The sequence below is a fragment of the Microcebus murinus genome, chromosome 18, assembly GCF_040939455.1.
Source record: "Microcebus murinus isolate Inina chromosome 18, M.murinus_Inina_mat1.0, whole genome shotgun sequence".
NCBI classification, from domain to species: Eukaryota; Metazoa; Chordata; class Mammalia; order Primates; family Cheirogaleidae; genus Microcebus; species Microcebus murinus.
Window position 1 is genome coordinate 48,956,643 of NC_134121.1, and position 20,518 is coordinate 48,977,160.

Here is a 20,518-nt window from a genome sequence, read left to right on the forward strand (position 1 = left end):
CCTGGGCTCGTGATGCCCTTTTCTTCCCAGAACAGGAGGCCTTGCAAGCCCACCCCCGCCTCTGCTCCGGCTGACCTGAGCTGAGCACCCTGACACCCGGCAGCACCCCCTTTCCAGGAAGGCAGCGTCGAAACAAGAGATTGGGAGGGTGGGGGAAGGGACGAGGGGGTCAGGGGTCGGGGAAGCAAGAAGTCAGCGACCTCCCAGCCACCCCGAGAAGGATGGGAGGGGAAAGACCCTCAGGAGAAGACAAGCTCCGACCTCTGCCCCTTCCGCAGCCCAGGCTTCCTGGGTCTGCCGGGCTGCTGTGACTGGGAGGAGACCTGCTGGCTAAGAAGGGTGTGGGTTCAAATTCTGACCCTGAAGTGTACCCGCCAGAAAGTCCCCCGGGTTCCCAGCTAGGGCTGCCTCCCCCCACTGCCATGTCTGCAAATGTACCAGGGCAATTGCCCTGGTCACCCAACCAGTGAGTGCCCTGGGGTGGGGAAGGGACAGTGGCTCTTGAAGAGTTTCCCTGCCCCCCATGCCAACAGCACCCAGTCGGGCAACACCCATGCTTAACTTCTCGGCAACCAAGTTCCTCATTCGTGTGAAATAGCAATGGTCCCAATAGCCACCTTAGGCAGGTGGCACCCAGCGCCAATGCCCGGAGTGGGGGGTGGCTGTGTGATCCGTGTGTCCCACACCTTTCTTCTTCCGCCATTCGCGGCTCCGGGGCAGGGTGGTCCGGCAACTTGAAGGTCTTCCTGTCTGTGGGGCCGAGAGGTCTGGAGAGAGAGTGGGAAGGGGACCCAGGGGGGAGGCCCGCACCCGGTGGGAGCCCAGAGAACCCTGTAAAGATGCCCTGGGAGGGATGTCTTGGGGTCAGCCTGGGGGCCTTCTCCACCCTGCATGCAGGACCCCAGAAAAGGGGGTGCCGAAATCCTGAAAGGGTTAAGTATTTACTAGTTTGGAGGACTACAGCCCTGGGAAGCAGAAGTTGTTATAGAAAATAACATCACATACAAGATTATATTTCATTCGCTGGATTTGTGGGCCGAGTTCGCTACCTGAAAATACTCTCTGTCTCAGGTGCACGTGGGCCTGGGCTCTCTGGGGTCAGGGGTCAGGGGCAGAGTCCTGGCGGCGAGTGCCTCTGAGGGAGGGAGGGGCGCTGCTGTGTGCCCCACAGGCACCCTGAGGTCTCTGAGGGGCAGAGAAGTGAAGGGGCTTCTGGAGAGGAGGGGCTGGGGACACGGGGTCCCAACACGTATTTCCTGGGGCAGGCGGAGTGTGGTGCTCCTGTTGGTGGACGAGGGGGATGACCCCCGACCCCATCTGGCCTCCTGGACTCCAGCTAAGGGGCTTTTGGAGGGGGCAGGAGAGAGCTGGACTGGGCCAGGGGGTGGCTCCAGGGCCCTCCTTCTCCTGCCCTGCTGTCCCCCAGGCGCCCACGTCTCCCCCACCTGGCTCCGATCCCCGCCAGCCCCTCCTGCTTCTCGCTGCCTGAGCCCGACCACATCCACACACGGAGGCGCCGAAGGGAACAGCGACACACCGGAGGCGCCAGGGAGGGTTTATTGTAAGAACTGTACAAAGGAGCCCGTCTGCCGGCCTGGCGTGGTGTCTGCAGGGGAGGGGGCCACAGGCGGGGTCAGGCCGGACCCTGCTCATCACTCTTCCTCTGCAGTCTGCACACGGACCGTGGGGAAATCCACGCTAAGAGATCGCCGAGGCGCTGGGGGCCGTGGCCGTCGGGCTCTGGGAGGGAAAGGCAGATGGCAGCGTGTGGGCAGGCGGAGGTTGGCCCCCACTGGGTCGCCTTCTGAAGGAAGAGACAGAGTCGCCGCAGGAAGAGTGGAAGGAGGAGGCTCCTTCCATAGGGGAAACGCAGGCAGGAGATGGGGAGCACGGCGGAGGCCATCGGTGTGAGGCCGAGAAACAGGAAGGGGGAGAGAGGTGCTCGTGGGGAGTGAGAGAGACGCCCAGGCAGGATGGGAGCAGGGGCTGGGAGAGCAGGGTGGACACCTAGGAAGACTGTGGCCCACAGGCATGCACGTGTGTGCACACAGACATGCACACACACACAGGCGCACACACACATCTTGTTTTGAAGGTTCTGCTGCTTCCTGAATTTTAATCAAATTGCTCACGAGAAACAAGAAAAAGAAGAGGAACTTAGGCCCACAGGGGACTCCAAGTGCACACCTTACCATGTGTTCACACTCACCCACACGCTCACAGCACAGGTCCACTCTCCAACATCACACACACACACACACACACACACACACAGCTGCACTCTCATGGACTTGCAGACACTCCAGGGCACACTGACACACAGACACACAAAGATACCTAGACACACATGCATATGCAGGCACCAGTACGCAGTGGCTCGCACACACAGTCACACACTGGGACACACACACACAGCTATACACACAGGCCTACAAGCGTATAAGCAGACACACAAGTGAATAAACCCGGTGACCCCTGAGCAGGTTTCTTCCCCCTCCTCCAAGCTCGGCCTCTGTTCTTCGGGAGCCAGCAGAGGCCTGGCCCTGCCGCGAGCAGGTCAGCGGTGAAATGCTTTCCAGGCAGCAGGAAGTTGGAAGGCTGAGCCTGAGCCAGGTGAGTGTTCCCTGCTGCATGCTCCAGTGTTCAAATCTCTAATGTGAACTCAACTATGACAATCTCGGTCACTTTGAGGAGAGGTGCGGGGAGGATGAGGAGAGAGGAAAAGACGGGTATGGGGAGAGCTGAGGAGGGAGAGATCTCTGAGGCTTCATGAGGCCACAGGGAGCCCTAGTGGTGCTTGTGGGGAGTGAGGGAGGGAGAGAGGGAAGGGACAAGAATCTCTTCCTGAGCACCCGGGTCCCCGGCCCCACCCCAGGCTCCAGTGCTCAGGCCAAGCTCAGTGATCCAGCTGGCAGGACCCAGCCTGTACCGCCCATCCACGCTTTCTAGAAAAGGACACTCCCAAGTAGAATCCTTCCTTCTGCTCCCCCCTAGGGGCCAGCCAGGGGAGCCGTGGGCCTGGACGGGGCCCAGGAGCAGGTTTCTGGAGTCACAGTCCCAGCCTGAGGACCAGGGCCCAGTGGCCAGGCAGGCTTGTGGAGCGATTTCTGGACCAGTCACATTTCACTTTTCTGGGGGATTCCTGAGCCGGCAGGGGAAGCTGCAGCCCAGAGCCGGGCAGCAGTGCCCCGGGGTCAGGTGTCACCGAGGTTAAGACATCTTTGTCTGGGCTGGGGCCGGAGTCACTTCCTGGGGAGAGGCCAGTAGCCCTAAGACTCCGGTGACAGGAGGGCAGCCAACTCCCCCCTCGCAGGCCCGCTCCTCCCCAAGTGGGGGCAGAGATCCTGATGTTCTCACCTCCCCCAGGCCGAAGGCAGGGCGGCAGGGCCCGTGAGCAGGTGAGAGCAACTTGAGGTGAAACCATGGAGGCAGAGGCCTCAGGCCCAGCACGGAGCCCCTGGGCGCGTCCCCATGTCCCCTGGCCCCAGTGTGGCCAAATCCTGTCCCCCACGAGGGAGCCGGATGCAGTCTCAGACTCAAGGCCGTGCTCCCTCACGCAGCGGCAGGCACCCCGGGGGGCTTTGGGGCTGTGCCAAGGCTCAGCTGGCCATCTTGACGCCGCCTGCTAGACGAGGGACTCCTTGACCCCTGGGCGCACCGTCTGCCCCGGTGGTGGGGAGGGAGGCAGGGCGGCGTCTGAGGGGCTGACCGGCGTGAGCCCCAAGGCAGGTACAGCGTCCCCCGCCGAGCCCTTCTCCCCGTCGCTGTGCACGCCACTGTTCCCGTTCTCCCGACCGTACATCTTGCCCATGGCGTCCGCGATCAGCCCCTCCTTCTCAGGGGCCCCGTCACCGTTGCCGTCCTGGCCGTGGCGGTACATGTAGGACGCCTGCTTCACGGAGCGCTGCAGCAGGTGGCGGCGGTAGGCCCTCTGGATCTTGATGGCGCACACCTCCTCCTGCTTCCTCTTCAGCGTGGTGGTGATGGGCTCGTAGGAGACCTTGGAGGGGTTGGCCGCCATGAACTTCTCCTCCATGGTCTGCTTGAGGGTGTCCATTTCCCCAGAGTCACCCAGGACCTCCTTGGTCAGAGCGAAGAGGATGTCCAGGCAGTGGATCTTGTCCCCCGGCACCATGGGCAGGTCCAGCGTGATGAGCTTGATCTTGTTGGGCTTGGCGATCCTCAGCGGCTCCTGCAGGGTGTCCACGAAGTCAGAGAGGACGCTGTAGGCGATGAACTGGGTGGCGTCGGGGTCGAACTTCTCCCACGTCTCATAGAACATCTCGAAGTCGTCCTCGCTCAGGGGCTCGCTGCTCTCCTCGGTGGCCACGTTGAAGTTCTCCAGGATGATGGCGATGTACATGTTGACCACGATGAGGAAGGAGATGATGATGTAGCTGCAGAAGAAGCAGATGCCGATGGAGGGGTTGCCGCAGTCGCCCTTGATGCTGGTGCCCGGGTTCTCCAGGGTGGGGTCGCAGTCGGGGGGCCCGCTGTTGAGGATGGGGTTGAGGAGCCCGTCCCAGCCGGCGGACGTGGTGATCTCGAAGAGGCAGATGATGCTGTTGCCGAAGGTCTCGAAGTTGAACATGTCATCGATGCCCGACTCCTTCTTGACGTAGGCAAAGTTGGACATGCCGAAGATGGAGTAGATGAACATGACCAGGAAGAGGAGGAGGCCGATGTTGAAGAGGGCGGGCAGCGACATCATGAGGGCGAACAGCAGCGTCCGGATGCCCTTGGCCCCGCGGATCAGCCGCAGGACGCGCCCGATCCGCGCCAGGCGGATCACGCGGAACAGCGTGGGCGACACGAAGTATTTCTGGATCAGGTCGGAGAGCGCGAGGCCTGCGGGGAGGAGCTAGTGAGGACACCGCCCTGGGGTGGGGGCTGCCCAGGGTGTGGGGGCGCCCGGGGCTTGGGGCCCGGCCTGCTGTGCTCCGTCCCAGGACGGGGTGGCAGAAGCTCAGCCCTCAGAGCACAGCCCAGTGACCAGATGGGCTGGGCTGGGCTCTCCCAGGGGCCAGGGCCACATCCATGCCCTGAACAGCTGGGGTCAGGATCTGCCCAGTCAAGGGCATGAGGGTAAGCGCCATTCCTAAGGCTGTGTATAGATTCGTGTGTGTGTGTGTGTGTGTGTGTGTGTGTGTGTGTGTGTTAGACACAGACAGAGAGAAAGACAGAGCCACCACGTAACTCTGGGCATGTCACTTAACTTGTTAGTGACTCAGTTTCCTCATTTGCAAAATGGGGGTGATAACAGCACCTGCCTCATGGCATTGCTATGAACGAGTGAGACAACGCCTGTGACGTGCACAGCACGGTGTCAGGCACAGAGCAGATGCGGAGTAAATGGGAGCTAGTCGCTAACACGGTCACACACATGACCATGCCCTCCTCCCGTGTGTGCAGGCACCAGAACCATCTCACGTTTTTCATTCAGTACATGGGTACCTGAGTGTGCATCTGCTGGTCAGGTGTGTTTCTGGAGGTGCACTCATGTGTGTGTGTGTGTGTGTGTGTGTGTGTGTGTGTGCAGGGGACAAGCTGCCAGTGAGCACGCCCTGTGTGCCTTTGTGCATTAACAGTGAATAGCAGGCACACACATGCACACGCGTGTTTGTGTGAGTGTGTGGGGGTGCAGGTGTGTGTGCACAGACAGGCCTTCCTGAGTCACTCATCTTGGTGCTGCCCCAGGGGCCAAGCCCAGCCCCGCTCACCCACAATGGACAAGATGACAACCACGAAGTCGAAGATGTTCCAGCCGACGGTGAAGTAGTACTGCCGCAGGGCGAACATCTTGAGCACACACTCGCCCGTGAAGATGATGATGAAGACCATGTTAATGTTGTACAGGATGTCCACCTTGAGCTGGCTCTGGTCGTCTGTCTCCACCATCATGGTGACCATGTTGAGGCAGATGAGGATCATGATGGTGATGTCGAACACCTGCTTCATCACGAAGTCGTACACCACGCCCTGGATCTTGTTCTGCAGCGCGGGTGGGAGTGCCGCACGCACACGTGTGGACACAGTGGGGTAGGGGTGGGCAGGCGGGACACGGGATGGCACGACAGCGTGACGGAGAGGAGAGAGAGAGAGTGGGGAGGTGGTGGGGCTTGTGCTGGAGTCGGCCAGGGGAGGAAGGGTGACCTGTCAGACCACTGGTGAGGCTGGGACTGGTGGCTCCATGGGTATCCTCCTCACTCCAGGACCCTTCCTTGTTTCCAGGTCTCCCAGCCCCCCTCTCCCAAAGTCTTTGCTCACTGGGGAGGGTGTCTGGACATCCGCTTCCTCACCCCCGTGGGGCCCTTGCCCCAGAGGCCATATGGTGCCTCTCTGCTGCCACAGAGAGCTGTCCCTCCCTGCAGGGGGACCTAGCCTCGCCCAGGGACTCAGCCTGGTGGGCAGAAGCAGGCTGCGTTTTACCCCCACCCCGTCCCCCCCGGGCAGGAGCTTGGTCCAGGCTGCAGGACGAGTGCCCAGATGGGGGTACCTGGGGCCGGGGAATCGGCTTCTGCGGCTTCTTGGAGCCAAGCTTCTTCATGGCGTTATAGTATTTCTTCTGCTCCTCTGTCATGAAGATGTCTTTCCCTCCAAAGTATAGTGGGATAGGGCCCGTAAGGTTGGGGTGTGGGTCCCCCTTCTCTGCCACCAGGATGCCCTACCTCAGGCACCGCCCTTAACACAGACCCCACCCCCGCACGGGGGCCTGGTGGAAATGGGGATGGGGACCTCGAGGGACCAGAGATGGAGGAATGAAGGGGACGGAGAGGGATTGAGGATCAGAGAGGGAGGGGACCAACGCTGTCTTGCGGGTCCTTGGGAGAACTCATGAGAGAGGCTGCATCAACCTCATTTTATAGATAAGGAAACCGAGGTTCGGGGAGGCCAGGTCACTTGTTCGAAGCCCCCTGGCAGGATGGGGACCCGTGCTGGCTGCGCCAACCACACGGCCAGCGACAGCACGGCAGGTGCTCCGTGTGGCAGTGAGTGGGCAGGGGAGGGGAGGGGACCGGCCGGGGAGGCCCGGGGAGGGCGGAGCTGGGTACTCATCTTCTTCTTCTGCTGGTTGAAGTTGTCAATGATGACGCCGATGAAGAGGTTGAGGGTGAAGAAGGATCCGAAGATGATGAAGATGACGAAGTAGAGGTACATGTAGATGTTCACCTCATACTGTGGCTGTTCCTCCTGCTGCAGGGCCACAGGACAGGCGGGGCTGGGCACACACCGGCTTCTCTCCACTCCCCCAAGCACTAGGGGTGGGACCCGGCCACCCCGGGCTGCCCGGTCTCCGGACCCCCGAGGAGGCTACGTGGCCGGGAGGGCAGAATGTGCCTCGGTGTCTCTCTCTGGGCTGAGTCCTGGCTCGCTCACCAGCCACACCTCAGCGACCCCGACTCACCTCCCGGGAGTCCACGGCTGCATACATGATGTCCATCCAGCCCTTGAACGTGGCCTGAGAGAGTGTGGTTGGGGTGTGAGGGGAGGGGGCTGCTCCCTGCTTCCAGCATCCATGAGTTTCCTTCCCCTGCCCAGCCTGGTCCTCCCTGGAGGTCTCCCCTAGAGATCAGAGAGGCCTGGACACTGCCTCAGGGTCCCACAGCATTGGAGCAGGGTGGGTGTTCCCCTGACAAGGAGTGACAGGGGGCTCAGGTACCACGAGAGGGACTGTGGGCACCTCCGTCCCGGCTCCCGGCAGGGGCTGCGGGTCACACTCACCACCTGCAGGAGGGAGAGGTAGCCCAGACCCACGTTGTCATAGTTGACCTTGACGTTGAGCCAGCGGACCTGGCCCGTGTGCATGAGGCTCTCGCACTCGGACTTGTTGTTGACCTCGGAGATGTCGAACCTCTCGGAGGTGGTGGTGTTCATGCAGTAGTAGAACTTGCCGGCGAACAAGTTCACGCCCATGATGCTGAAGATGAGCCAGAAGATGAGGCAGACGAGCAGCACGTTCATGATGGAGGGGATGGCGCCCAGGAGGGCGTTCACCACCACCTGGGGGCGGGGGGTCATTGCCAGAGGCTCTCCCCACCTCGGAGAGGGGGCTCCCCACCCGCACTCTGCCTGGGGGGCTGGGCAGAGCCGGCACTGTCATGCAGGGAGGGCTTCCTGGAGGAGGGCCAATCTGAGCCAGCCCAGAGGCCAGAAGCCCTGTGCCAGGCTGCGCGTGGAGGGAGGGGAGCTGCGGGCCCGGCGGTCTGGAGGGCTCTCTGCTTGGCTGGAGCCATCAGCCCAGAGTGGGGGCGCTGGGTTTCTCTGGAAGCAGCCTGGTCATGGGTCACCAGGCAGGAGACAAACACTCTTTCCTCGGCCCCCATAGGAAATTCATCCCACGTGACCCGTCCCCGCTCATGAGCTCACAGCACCAGAGACACAGAGACAGATGAGGCACACAAAAGAGGCCACCGGGGTCTTCAAAGCAGCAGGACCCCCGGACTAGAGCCCTGTACCCCTCAGCCCCGGTCACACAGGCCCGCCTCACTCTGCAGTCTGGGTTGAACCTGAGCCAGTCCCTGACCTCTAGACAGTGGGTGGCACAGCCTGGTGGTGCCCAGGGGAGCTCTATTCCTGGTTGGGGCACCAGCCAGCTGTGTGGCCACGGGCAGGGAAGGGGTCCCTGGCTCTGGGGGTCAGAGGGCCCAGCACCTGGCTGACCTTGGCATGAACAAAAGGTGCCACTGAGAAGAGCTTGCTGCCAACCTGCCCATTCCCAGGGGTTTGTCCCTCGGGAGTGGGTCTTGTTCCAGCCAACCTCCCTTTCGGGGAAGTCCCCTTTGTCTTGCCCAGGCGCTTTGTTTACCAGTCACTGCTGCTCTCAAGGGCCTGAAGGGACCTTCTTCAAACTGACAAGTGCATGACCCTGACCATGACCCTAAGCTGAGGTAGGGGGCAGGTGGGCTCAGAGCTGGGGTGCAAGCACCCTCCCACTTGCTTATTTTCAGAGCTCTGGGGGGCCCCAGCCTGAGGTTGGGGAGGGACACCTATAAAGCCACCTTTAAACCACCCCAAACCACCACATACTCGGGCCTTCCTTCCTCCTCTCCCCAACGTGGGGCCCTCTTAGGAGCTGCCGCAGCCTCTGCTGCCCCCTGCGGTGCAGAGAGGAGCGGAGGGCAGGGGTGGGAGTGTGGCAGGCAGGGGTGGGAGCTGGCTGGAGTGCAGACACCCACCCGGCCACCTTGCCCTGTGGCTGCTGCCCCAGCCCGAGCCCGCCCCAGAGGCCCCCTCGGCACCCACCCTCATGCCCTCGAATCGGGACAGCGCCCTCAGGGGCCGCAGGGCCCGAAGTGTCCGCAGGGACTTGATGGGTCCCAGCTCCGAGTAGCCCAGCCAGTTGGCCACCAGGCTGATGATGGAGACCTGCAAAGGAGGGTGGGGTGGTCAGTGGGCGCAGGGCACAGGGGTCCTCCTGCTCTCAGGCTCCTGGTGGTCTCCTTCAGACCCCCACTCGTAGGCGGTCCTGTTTGGCGTCTGGTGGGAAGAGCAGCCCTGGGGCTGGCCCCGCACCCACAGGAGCCTGGGCTCCTCAGCGAGTCATCGGTGAGCTGGGGATGGCAGGGAACGGGAGGGACGTGTCGCCTCCCTCGCAGGCGCAGGCGGTGAGCCCCCCTAAGAGGATGTGAGCAGCCCCCACCCCTGCTGGCCGGCAGCCTAAGGAGCCCTCCCACACGTCGTCTCGGTCCCAAGGCCTCCCTCTCCTGTAGGAGAAAAGAAGGTCTCTCCAGCCCCTGTCCCCTGCCTGGGCAGCTGCGCGTCTGAGAAGCTGGGCTGGCGCCTGGCTCTTGCTGTGGCCTCGGGCAGGCTCTGCACTCAGGCCTGGGCTTCCCGAGGTCCTCGGCCACAGTGACAAGTGTGGGGCCGGGGCTGGGGCGGACTCACGTCCACGATGAGGAAGTCGAGCCAGCACCAGGCGTTGGTGAAGTACACCTTGAAGCCGTAGGCCACCCACTTGAGCAGCATCTCCAGGATGAAGATGTAGGTGAAGACCTTGTCGGCGTACTCTAGGATGGTGCGGATGACTCGCCGCTGCTCGATGTAGATGTCCTCGAAGGCCTGGGGGCGCCAGCACCACCGGGTGGCCAGGGTCCGGCAGGCCGGGGCAGCAGCCACGTCCCCTTCCCTGCCCGACGCTCCTGGTTCCCAGGGGTCTGCCACGGGGGCCCAGCCCAGGGGCAGGCTGCGGCACCTCCCAGACCCCCCTGCCCATCGCGGGGTGAGTGTTCCCTGGCAGGGAGAAGCCCCCCAGGTCCCCTTCCCAGGCCTCCTAGCAGCAAATCTCGGTCCTCTACCTGGGGGGTCACAGCGACGCATTTTGAGTCCTGCCCCCCCTTAACCCCAATCCCCAGGGCCCTCCTGCCCCTATCAGCCAGGGGTGCACACCAGCCAGTGGCCACACAGCAAGGGAGGCCCCTCTGTCCTGGCAAGAAACGTGTCCTGGAAGTGCAGGTGAGGTCCTTTAGGACTCTCAGGGTCCGGGACTGTCCCAGCCAGGTCCCTCCCTGTGTGGAGAGGGGGGGCCCCGGGAGGGCCTGCCTTGGGCCTGGCACCTGCCCCTGTCCCGTCCCCCAGGGGGTGCCTACCAGGGCCCCACTGCTGAGCAGGATCATGAAGACAATGAAGGTCTCGAACCAGTTGTGCTCGACGATCTTGAAGCAGGCCCTGCGCAGGGTCCACCACTTCTTGCCGCGGCCCTGGGAAATGTCCACGTAGAGGCAGGGGTAGCGCTGCACACAGGCTGCGGGAGGGCGGGAGGCACCGCGTCACGGGCCTGGGGCTGCCTCGGGGTACAGGGTCAGCCTGTTCCCTTGGCCCCCGGGGTGCCCCTCTACAGCCCCCACCTTGCTGCCCCCAGACCCATGGCTCCCACCTCCTCCCTCCACAGGCCGCTCCCACAACGTGTCAACAGACGGGCATGTAGAGGAAAGGCCTCCCCAAAACAGGGGCTCCGGCCACCAGCCCAGGCACTGCCGCTCTCAGCTGTGCCCACCCCACCCCGCCCAGGCTGCTCCCCTCGGCACAGCCCAGGCCCTTTGGACCACAGCGCTGTTTCTCCAGGCTGTCAGCTGAAGGGCTGGGCAGGCCTCCCTCCCTGAAGAGGAGGAGGAGGGAGGGGAAGGGGGAGGGGGAGGAGGAGGAGGAGGAGGGGGAAGGGAAGGGGGGAGGAGGAGGAGGAGGAGGAGGAGGAGGAGGAGGAGGAGGAGGAGGAGGAGGGGGAAGGGAAGGGGGAGGAGGAGGAGGAGGAGGAGGAGGAGAGGTGTCCCAAGAGATAGCACTTGCACTCCTTTTTTTTTTTTTTACTGTTTTTTTCTTTTTTCTTCTTTTTTATTATTATTATTTCCTTTTAACACCCTTGATACCTTAACTGAAATAGCACTCTCACTCCTGAGTGTTTGCTGGGAGCCAGGCCTGCACTAAGGGCGCCGCCGTGGCCCCTGCACAGACTCGTCGAGGCTCAGGCGGACGGGGGCAGCGTCAGGGGAAGAAGGCCTGCGTGCACTGTCCCCTGTGGCCTGGCCCCTGGCTGGGGCTGCTGGGCGGAGGGGCGCCCTCACCCTCAGTGAAGCACTCCTCGGGCTCCTCCCCCTCGGGGTTCTCCTCGGCCTGCTCCTCAGGGTCCTCCTCGGGGGGCTTGTAGTCGGCTGTGCTGCAGACGGAGGAGTTGCCATCGTAGAGGGGCTGCAGTGGCTTCTGCAGGGACCAGAGGGTCAGGTGACCAGGTGGGGCAGGATGGGAGACCAGAAGGGAAAGGAGGAAGAGGGCGTGTAGCAAATGCATTCATTCATTCATTCATTCATTCACTCACTCAGCCCAGGATTATTGGGCCGGCACCGTGTCCTGTGCAGAAGCCCAGGGACCAAGGCAGCCTGCGTCCTGCCCTCATGGCACTTACATTTGGAGTGGGCAGGGCTGAGGCCTGGGAAGGGGCACGCGTGAGCCTGGGGTGGGGCAGGAGGCTGGGAGGGAACGGGAAGGGCGCCAGCAGAGGCATCAGAGGGGAGCTTTTGAGGGGGCAGGGGTACGGAGGGGCTGGGATGGAACTGGGGCTGCCACAGCCCACAGAGGACGGCAGGTGGTGCCCCCAGGGTCTGAGCCTTCCCACTCCCAGGGGCCGTTTGGCAGAGGAATCCAGAAAGGGTGGAAAATTTTCCCCAGCCAAAGCCCGGGTCCGGTGCCAAGGGAACCTGATCGGAGTGGGGGTGGGTGGGGGAGGCCAGTGCTCCGGCCCAGCCAGGCTTTTTCCCCCCTCCTGGGGCAGTTCCAGGCCGGCCTCCTGGCCCCAGCATCTATTCCGCAAGGGGACCCCTGCAAGGTGGCGGTTGGGGGGCGGGTGGCCCTGAAGAGAAAGATGGAGAGGGCAGCTTGCAGGAGGAGCTTTCCAGAGTGGTGACCAGAAAACCAGGGTGTCTTTGTACTCAGTTGATAGACAGGGAAACTGAGGCACAGAGCATTAGGTCAGCCAAGGCTTCCACTGAGCTGCTTGTACCAAATGTGCACCCCAACTCCCTCAACCCCCCCAAGTGCCACGCTTGCCCCCCTGGAAAGAGGGCTCAGGCCCCTGCCCAGGCACCACCTTGCACTCGGGTGCTCTCAGCCCTCCCCCACCCGTGTCTCATACCGAGGTCGAGGTCGGTGCCACATTTCCTGGGTATTTATAGCTCGGCAGGCACCGGCCCCCCTGGTCAATCAGTGTGCCACATATTGGGGGGGGAATAAGGAGTCAAGAGCTTTCAGGGCAAAGTTCATCAGGCTCCGGCGCCCAGCCAGGCCCAGAGCTGGGCGGTGGTGGTCGGGCCTCAGAGTCAGCGTCCCTGGAGGCCCAGGCAGGGCCCCAGCCTCAGCCCCAGCTGCTGGGGGTGACCGCCACCGCATTCCAGTGCCTTCTACACCAGGAGAGGGGCAGAGGTGGGGCGGGGCATCGGAACGCAGCAGCAGCCCCCGCATGGGCTCCTGCCTGGACGCTGTCCCACTGCTCTCTGCTCTCCTTATCCCCAGCTCCCGTTGGCCCCCAGCTCCTCTCCTCAGAATCTCCCAGCAGCCCCAGGTGGGGTCAGGCAGAAATAGATGACAATGACATGCAAGGACTTGGCAGGGACTTCATGCCCAGAGGGGGATTTCAGGGAGGCCTCTGGGTCCCAGTCCTGGAGCGGAGGGGCCCCCAGGTAAAAGCATCCTGTCCAAGGGTGCCACCTGCTGGTGAGAGTGGCACAAATGTGGTTTTGGGACAGGAGTGAGGGGAGGGGACCAGAGTATCAAGATGGGCAGGGCCAATCATAATGACCGTAGTAACAGCCGACATTTATGCAGTGCTTGCTGTGTGCTTCACACACCGCATCCCACGTAACACAGCAATGCACAGGGCACCGCTCCCATTTTACAGACGGAGAAACTGAGGCTTGGAGAGGATTTGTGACTTGCTCAAGGTCACGCAAGAATTTGAAGCCTGGTCCATCTGAGCCCCAGCCCTGGCTCACCTTGCTGTCCTCAGGCTCCGAGAAAGTGTCGGTTTCTTCCTCCGTGGGCATCTCCAGGTCGGACTCCTCGGAGGCGATAGGCACCTGTATGGTCAGGTAGGGGTTGTTGATGAAGTTCAGGTGGTCCAGCTCGATGCTGGAGGGAGGGCCGTCCGCCAGGCCCACGTGGTTCAGGATGTGATTGTCCTTCTTCAGGTCCTCCTCGGGCGGCAGCCCCTTCTTCTCGTCCTCCGGGGCGCTCTCCCCGGCCTCCCCGGCCTCCTCGGCGCCCCCGGGCCTCCCGAGGCTGAGCATTATGTCGCTGGGACTCAGGAGCTTGCCGTGCAGCAAGCCCAGCAGGAAGGCCTTGGCGAAGCCGATGCCCCACTTGATGCGCCCGATGGCGATCTGCAGGTTGTTCATCTCGCCGTCCTCGTCGGAGGCCGCCAGGCTGTCGGCGCTGAAGGAGCTCAGCAGCAGAGCCAGGAACAGGTTCAGGACCTGGGGGCAGGGGCCGGGGGTCTTGCTTCAGCCTCCGGGACCCTGGCGGTGCTACCTCCAGCCGGCACGAGGGTCCCTGGGGCTACAGATCGGAACTACCACGTAGTGGGTATTGCAAGGAACGTCGCCTAACGGAAGGCTCACAACTGCTTGTGGAGGTGAGGACCGTTATTATCACCCACTCTGCAGATGTGGAAACTGAGGCTTGGGCACATGAGAGGACTCTGCTGCCCAAGGCAGAGGCAGGGCTTGGGGAGGCCCACTGGGGGACGGGGGCTCTTTCCGTGGCTCTGTCCTTTACCTCCACCTCCGGAGGGTGCAGAGCAAAGACCAGGGCTCAAGGCTCAGGCCTCCGGGACTCACTGGGAACATTATCTTTTGAGCCTTCTTTTCCCGATCTGTTAAGTGGGACTTTTAACAGACCCTGTGCTCCCCACTGCTCAGATGCCTGTCCCCTCCTGCCCTGGAAGGGGCACTTGAACTTCTGCTATTCACCCCATTTCTCCCCTTGAGGGTTCCCTTCCCTGCCTACTCCTGGTTCTCTTCCCACATCTCTACTGAAAGGGACCTAAGAGGCCACCACTCTTCCCCCGGGTCACCCCCCCTTATTCTCCAACAGACAGGCCTTTACTGGCCCTGTCACTGTGTGAGTGGCCTCAGGGGCTCCCAGCCCAGGAGAGTCAGACAGTCGATCAGACACGTACAGTCCTGTGGGTGCGGGTGGCAGCAGAGACTGGGGTGCACAGGTTCTGAAACCGTGCTGCCTGGCTGAACCCCAGTTTACTAGCTGTGTGTCCTGAGGCAATGTGCTCCATTGCTCTGTGCCTCAGTTTCCTCATATGTAAAATAGGGATGATTCTAGCACTTGTCACATGGTTGTGAGGATTAACCGATCCACAAAGGAGGCACTCCACACACGTCGGCTGCTGCTGTTCCTGCACGCAGGAACTGAAAGCTGTACAAGATGTAGGCAAGAGTGTGATTAACTGCAAGGCCAGCTCAGCATTTTATAGATGAGGAAACTGTGTCCCAGAGTGGTGGAGTGACTTGCCCTAGGACACACAGCATGGTCTGGACTAGAACCCAGGCTTCTAGTCACTGCACAACCTGTGAGGGCATCATTCACTTAGACTACAATGTGAGTGGCAGCCCTGGAGGTTCACAGTGGTCGGCTTCCCTTCCATTAGTCCACCTGTCCCTGGGCAGTGGGAGGAAGGTGGAGGGTGAAGCCTGGCCGTGGTGGGGGTGGGCCCTGGCTCCTGTCACCCAGAGGCATAGCCAGGTTCTTACTGTGGGGGCCTGGGCAGGGCTAGGGGTGTGAGTGGACATGCAGGGGTAGGGCAGCCTGCACCTGCGGACCTGCCGCCTTCGGCCGTCTCCTCCATGTGTCTCCTGCTGGCTGTCACCAGTGTCCTCCAAGTTCTTCTAGTTACCATCTTCGCTATGCTATGTTAATTATGTGACATAATATCTTTTAAAAATATATTAAAACCCTCTTTGAGAGAATGTGCTGGTGTGAGGGGGCTTTCCACTCCCCGCCCCAGCATGTCCCCTAGCTACTTCTCTGCCTTTGCCCTCCACCAAAATGTACTGGTCTTCCCCTCTCTTGGGAGGAGGCGTCCAGTTGCCAGAAACACATCTGAGATGGGAATTAGCTGCTCTCTGGATCAGCAGGGTTTGCACACGGCTCCTGCCTAAGACAGAAATAGCCGCCTCGGGCCAGGGGGAGGGCGGGAGAGGGGAGGGGGCCAACATGACGCTCCCTGGGGGCTCTGTGTAGTGGGTTACTTATGCCCTAGTCACTTCCTCTTTTTCTTCACAGTAACCCAGAGGAAGTGACCTAGTGCCATGGGCATAGGGGACACGGGTCCCCACACTCCCTGGCAGGGTGCCCTGATGCCCTCTGGCAGACACCTGCTTCTCTGGGTGGGAGGGAGGGACATGCCCAAGGCCTGGGTGAGGGGAAGGGACAATGCCCAAGGAGCTGATGGTGCCGCCTCCCTGGGCCAGCCCACTCCCTCTGAGCAAACTGGGAGAGCCACAGAGCGGGGCTGGAAACGGGTGTCAGTGTGCGGGGTGCGAGCAATGGGGGGTGACACCCACACAGAGGCAGTGCCGAGCAGCAGTCAGTTCCAGTCTCTGGGGCCAGATTGCTGGGGCTCAAATCCTGCAAACATTACCAATTCCCCTCCCCAAGCCTCTACTTCCTCCTCTATAAAACAGATCAAACAGCACATGTGAACGAACAAGTGCAAAGTGCTCAGAATGCCAGGTAGATGCTAAATAAATGCCAGCTGTCACCATCATTGCTGTGTTGACGTCATTATTCCATCACTATTCTGATACTGCTATTATGGATGTCATCGTTATTGGAGTTGTGCAGACCCGGGTTCTAGTCCTGGCTTAGTTCTCACTAGCTGTGTGGTTTCTGGCAGGGCCTCCTGAGAGTATGGACATGACATTACCTGCCTCACAGGGTGGTTAGAGGATTAGGGACAATGCTGGTAAAGCCCTTTGCACAGGGGCTGGCACATGGCAGGAGCCCAACACCAATACAGTAGCGTCACGCTGATGGCTGGGACCTCAACCGCCACGGCCCCTCCCGCGTGGTTGGAACATCTGAACTTCCCTGGCCGTGTGAGCCAAGCGCTTTGCTGAGCGCTGGACATGTGTCGCACAATCCTTACGACCACCCAGTGAAGCACGTCCTCACCATCACCATCCCCATTTTCCAGATGAGAAAACCAAGGCCCAAAGAGGTTAAATAACTTGCTCAAGGTTTCCCAGTCAGTAAGTGGCAAGGTGGGTGGTGAAACATTTTTGAGTTTCTACACACAGAGACAGAGACCCCCTGCAGACTCGGTCACCTCCAGGCCCTTAAATGTACGTCCACACACTACTGCTGAGGGCCTGCTACCCTCCACCCCAATCCTGCCCAAGGCTAGGCCCAGGCACCATCTTCCCTCTCTCCTCCCGCTCCCTAAGACCTTCCTCTCAGGGACAGCAGGCCTGGGTTCTCCTCTCTAGCTGTCCCCTGGTGTCCTCCTCCAGCCAAGGTGACACCCCCTCCCCCAGCCGCCCCTGCCCCCAGCAGGAGCTCAGCGATATCTGAGAAGCGCTGAGCTGGCAGCTCAAGGATTTCACAGGCCTTTTCGGAACGTGGGGACGGGCGTCTTCCCACCCCCTGTTGCCCGGGGCAGCGCCGGCCACCACAGGAGACAGCTGGCACAGCATGAAGGGGAGGAATCGGGGTCAGCAGGGTGAGGAGAGACACTTCCACAGGCCCTTGCCGCAGAAATGCTGGTGGGCTGGCCACGGCCCGTGCCCCTGGCCCTCCACTGTACCCAGCCCTGCACGCCAAGCCCTGAGCCACAGCAAGTGGCAGGATGCCGGCATTCTCTCCCAGCGCTGGTCCCTGAGTCTCTGTTTCAGAGCCTGGACCCACAGCCCAGAGCAGAGGAGGTTACGAGGGTGGGGAAGGCCGGGAGGCACAGGGGTTCTGGTCCCACTCCTGCAGTGCCTTTCTGCACATCATGGTGCTCAATCTCCCCAGCGACCCCATGGGGTACTTAATATTTTTCTTCTGCGTGACAGAGAACTCAGCCCGGTCAGGGAGCAGTAATTAGTTCAAGGTCACCCAGACCACGGCAAAGGAACTGGGATTGGAACAGGGGTCTGTTTGACTTGTTACCATGTTAATTTCCTCAAAAGCCAGGTTTCCGCAGTGCTGCTCACACCCTGGTCCCTGGGCCAGCACCAGCCCCCTCAAGCTTGTCACCAATGCAGATTCCGAGGCCCCAGCCCACCGCTGCTGAATCAGATTCTCTGGGGGTGGGGCCAGGAATGTGTGGTTTAAGAAACTCCCGGGTGATTCTTCAACAAGTTAAAATTTGAGAACCACTTTGTTAAACCACATGCAATTGCCATCTTGGGGAGGAGAGGCAGGGGAGATAGAAAATAGCAAAATATCAGCGATTTCATGCAGTTCAGCCTAAGAGGGGAATGGCCCTCGGACGGCAGCCCAAAGCCAAGGAAGTAAAGGAACGGCGTGCATCTTGCACCCTTCCTGGGCGAGGGCGGGGAACCGCGCGGCCGGCCTCACTCACCACCAGGTTGCCGATGACCATGACCATGAGGAAGACGGTGAGGCACATGGGCTGGCCGGCCACCTCCATGCAGTCCCACATGGTCTCGATCCACTCCCCACACAGGATGCGGAAGACGATGAGGAAAGAGTGGAAGAAGTCGTGCATGTGCCAGCGGGGCAGGCTGCAGTCCGAGGCGATCTTGCACACGCACTCCTTGTAGCTCTTGCCGAATAGCTGCATGCCCACCACGGCGAAGATGAACACGATGATGGCCAGCACCAGCGTCAGGTTGCCTAGCGCCCCCACTGAGTTGCCGATGATCTTGATGAGCATGTTCAGCGTCGGCCACGACTTGGCCAGCTTGAAGACCCGCAGCTGTGGGGGTGGGGTCGGGGAGAGCAGGGGCGAATGAGGCCTGGAGACCACTGGCCCAACCCAAGGCAGCCCCAGCCATAGGAGAAAGAACAGTTTGCAGTAGCTCAAACCCACCTGCCTTGAGTGATCTGAGGCCTCAGTTTGCCTCCCTGTTAAATGGGCATAGTCATAACCTCCCACCACCTTGTGCTCTTCATGTATTAAAAAGAAAAAAGTCCTTATCTGTTAAATATACAGACTAAAGTATTTACAGGTGAAATTGTATGTTGGGATTTGCTTTAACACACTGGTACCCCAATAAAAATTGGAGGAACAGGTGAAACAAGAATTGTAGAACACTGATAGCTGTTGGCGCTGGGTGATGGGTACATGGAAATTCATTGTCCTTTCTCTATACCTTTGTGCATGTGCAAAAGGTCACATGATAAACATTAAAAAATAATAAAAGTGCTCCTTATGGGCTGGTGGAAAGACAACTAATTCTGAAATCCCAATCTCATGCCTAATGATCTTCCAAGGCCTGTTTCCAGGTCTGCACTAGGGTCATGGAGTCCCCGTCCCACTGTTGCCCAAGTTCATTAATTAAGGAATCAGACCCAGTGTCGGGTCCTGGGCCTGTCAGTGTGGTCTCCCGGCAGCCCTGGAAGAAGGAGGGAGGGCTCCCTTTCTACCTCTTTTACAGCTGAGAAAGGTTCTGCAAGGTCAAGTGGTTCTGAGAGGTCAAAAGTTCTGAGAGGTTAAGTGGTCAAGCTAAGAAAGGTTCTGAGAGGTCAAGTGGTTCTGAGAGGTCAAAGGTTCTGAGAGGTCAAGTGGTCAAGCTAAGAAAGGTTCTGAGAGGTCAAGTGGCATGCAGAGGACAGAGGGGTCTCATTTACAGACCTCTGGCTTCCGGGGTTCCTCCTCCTCCCACCTCCTTACTCAGCCCACCCGCCTCTCAGCCCCGGCCGGGCGGCTCAAGTACCAGACGGAAGGAGCGGAGCACGGACAGCCCCTGCACGTTGGACAGGCCCAGCTCCACCAGGCTGAGGGTGACGATGATGCTGTCGAAGACGTTCCAGCCCTGCTGGAAATACTCGTAGGGGTCCATGGCGATCAGCTTCAACACCATCTCTGCCGTGAAGATGCCCGTGAAGACCTGCAGGGTGGGGTGGGGTCCCTGTCACAGAGCCTCAGGGAGGCCAGGGTCGTGGGAGTCCCCCACCCCACTCCCACCTCCTGGCAGAGGCTGTGGGGGCCAACGGGAAGGGGACCAGAGCCCTGAGAGGGGCAGGCAGTGGGCCCCGTGGCCTGCGTGTGTGTATGTGAGGGAGGGACGGGAGGCAGAGCTGGGTGTGACCCAGAGACCTGTCCCATCCACTCCTGGCCTTGTGACTGTGAGCAAGTCACTTAACTTCTTGGGGCCCCACCCTAACCATAATATTCAACATTTAGAGCGCTCTGTGGGTCACATCGTGATTTCTTTGGTGTCCCCGTCTCTATGATGTTGGGAGGGACTATCATGCTGGGTGCACAGGTGAGAAACTGAGGCTCAGTGAGGTTAGCAGCTGGCTCTCAGTCATGTCACCTACAAGGGAATGAGTCTCATCTCAAGCCCAAGTCTCAAGGGCTCAGTTCAGCCTCCAGCCTCTCTGCCCCACAGCGTCTCCACAGCCCTGGGACCCAGCAGATCTTGGTGGACTCCAATGTCTGGGGTAGGTGCCCTAAAGGGCAAAACTAATGAAAAGCCGAGAGCTGCCTCCCACCAACCTCAGACACAGGGGTCTGAGGGTTGCACGGTCCCTGAAAGCTCCCTGGGTCCCCCTCCTCCTGCCGGGCACCAGCTGCCTGGGTCCACGGCCTGCCCGGGCACATGCTGAGCCCCTCCCAGAAGCTGTCCCTGGCCATAGCAGGTGCCCAGACAGCAGCACAGAGCGGGCAGGGGGTGGGCAGGCAGGCCCGGCCTATCACGCACACTCAGCAGCTGTGCCACAAGTCCAGAGCACGCCCTTGCCCCTCTGGCCTGTCCTGTCCTGACCACGGCTGCCTCGGGCACCTCTATGGGATAGACGCGCCTGCTGGAAGGCTGGGGAGTCTGGGGTCTGATTCTTGTGCCATCCA

General features: G+C 60.8%; 1 protein-coding gene across 1 annotated transcript in view; it reads right to left on the reverse strand.

Annotated features, from left to right (window-relative positions):
• Positions 1-1,921: 1,921 nt before the first annotated feature.
• The window catches only part of SCN4A (sodium voltage-gated channel alpha subunit 4), a 42,861-nt gene continuing 24,264 nt past the window's right edge, over positions 1,922-20,518 (reverse strand). The window contains exons 13-25 of the mRNA XM_075994679.1: positions 19,383-19,556; positions 18,065-18,421; positions 13,479-13,958; positions 11,559-11,694; positions 10,587-10,741; positions 9,886-10,059; positions 9,244-9,366; positions 7,723-8,001; positions 7,406-7,459; positions 7,057-7,194; positions 6,497-6,601; positions 5,721-5,991; positions 1,922-4,848 (exon numbers count right to left, since the gene is read on the reverse strand). Of these exons, the coding sequence (XP_075850794.1) occupies positions 3,626-4,848; positions 5,721-5,991; positions 6,497-6,601; positions 7,057-7,194; positions 7,406-7,459; positions 7,723-8,001; positions 9,244-9,366; positions 9,886-10,059; positions 10,587-10,741; positions 11,559-11,694; positions 13,479-13,958; positions 18,065-18,421; positions 19,383-19,556 (3,669 nt within the window). The 3' untranslated portion in view covers positions 1,922-3,625. The remainder of the gene's footprint in view (positions 4,849-5,720; positions 5,992-6,496; positions 6,602-7,056; positions 7,195-7,405; positions 7,460-7,722; positions 8,002-9,243; positions 9,367-9,885; positions 10,060-10,586; positions 10,742-11,558; positions 11,695-13,478; positions 13,959-18,064; positions 18,422-19,382; positions 19,557-20,518) is intronic.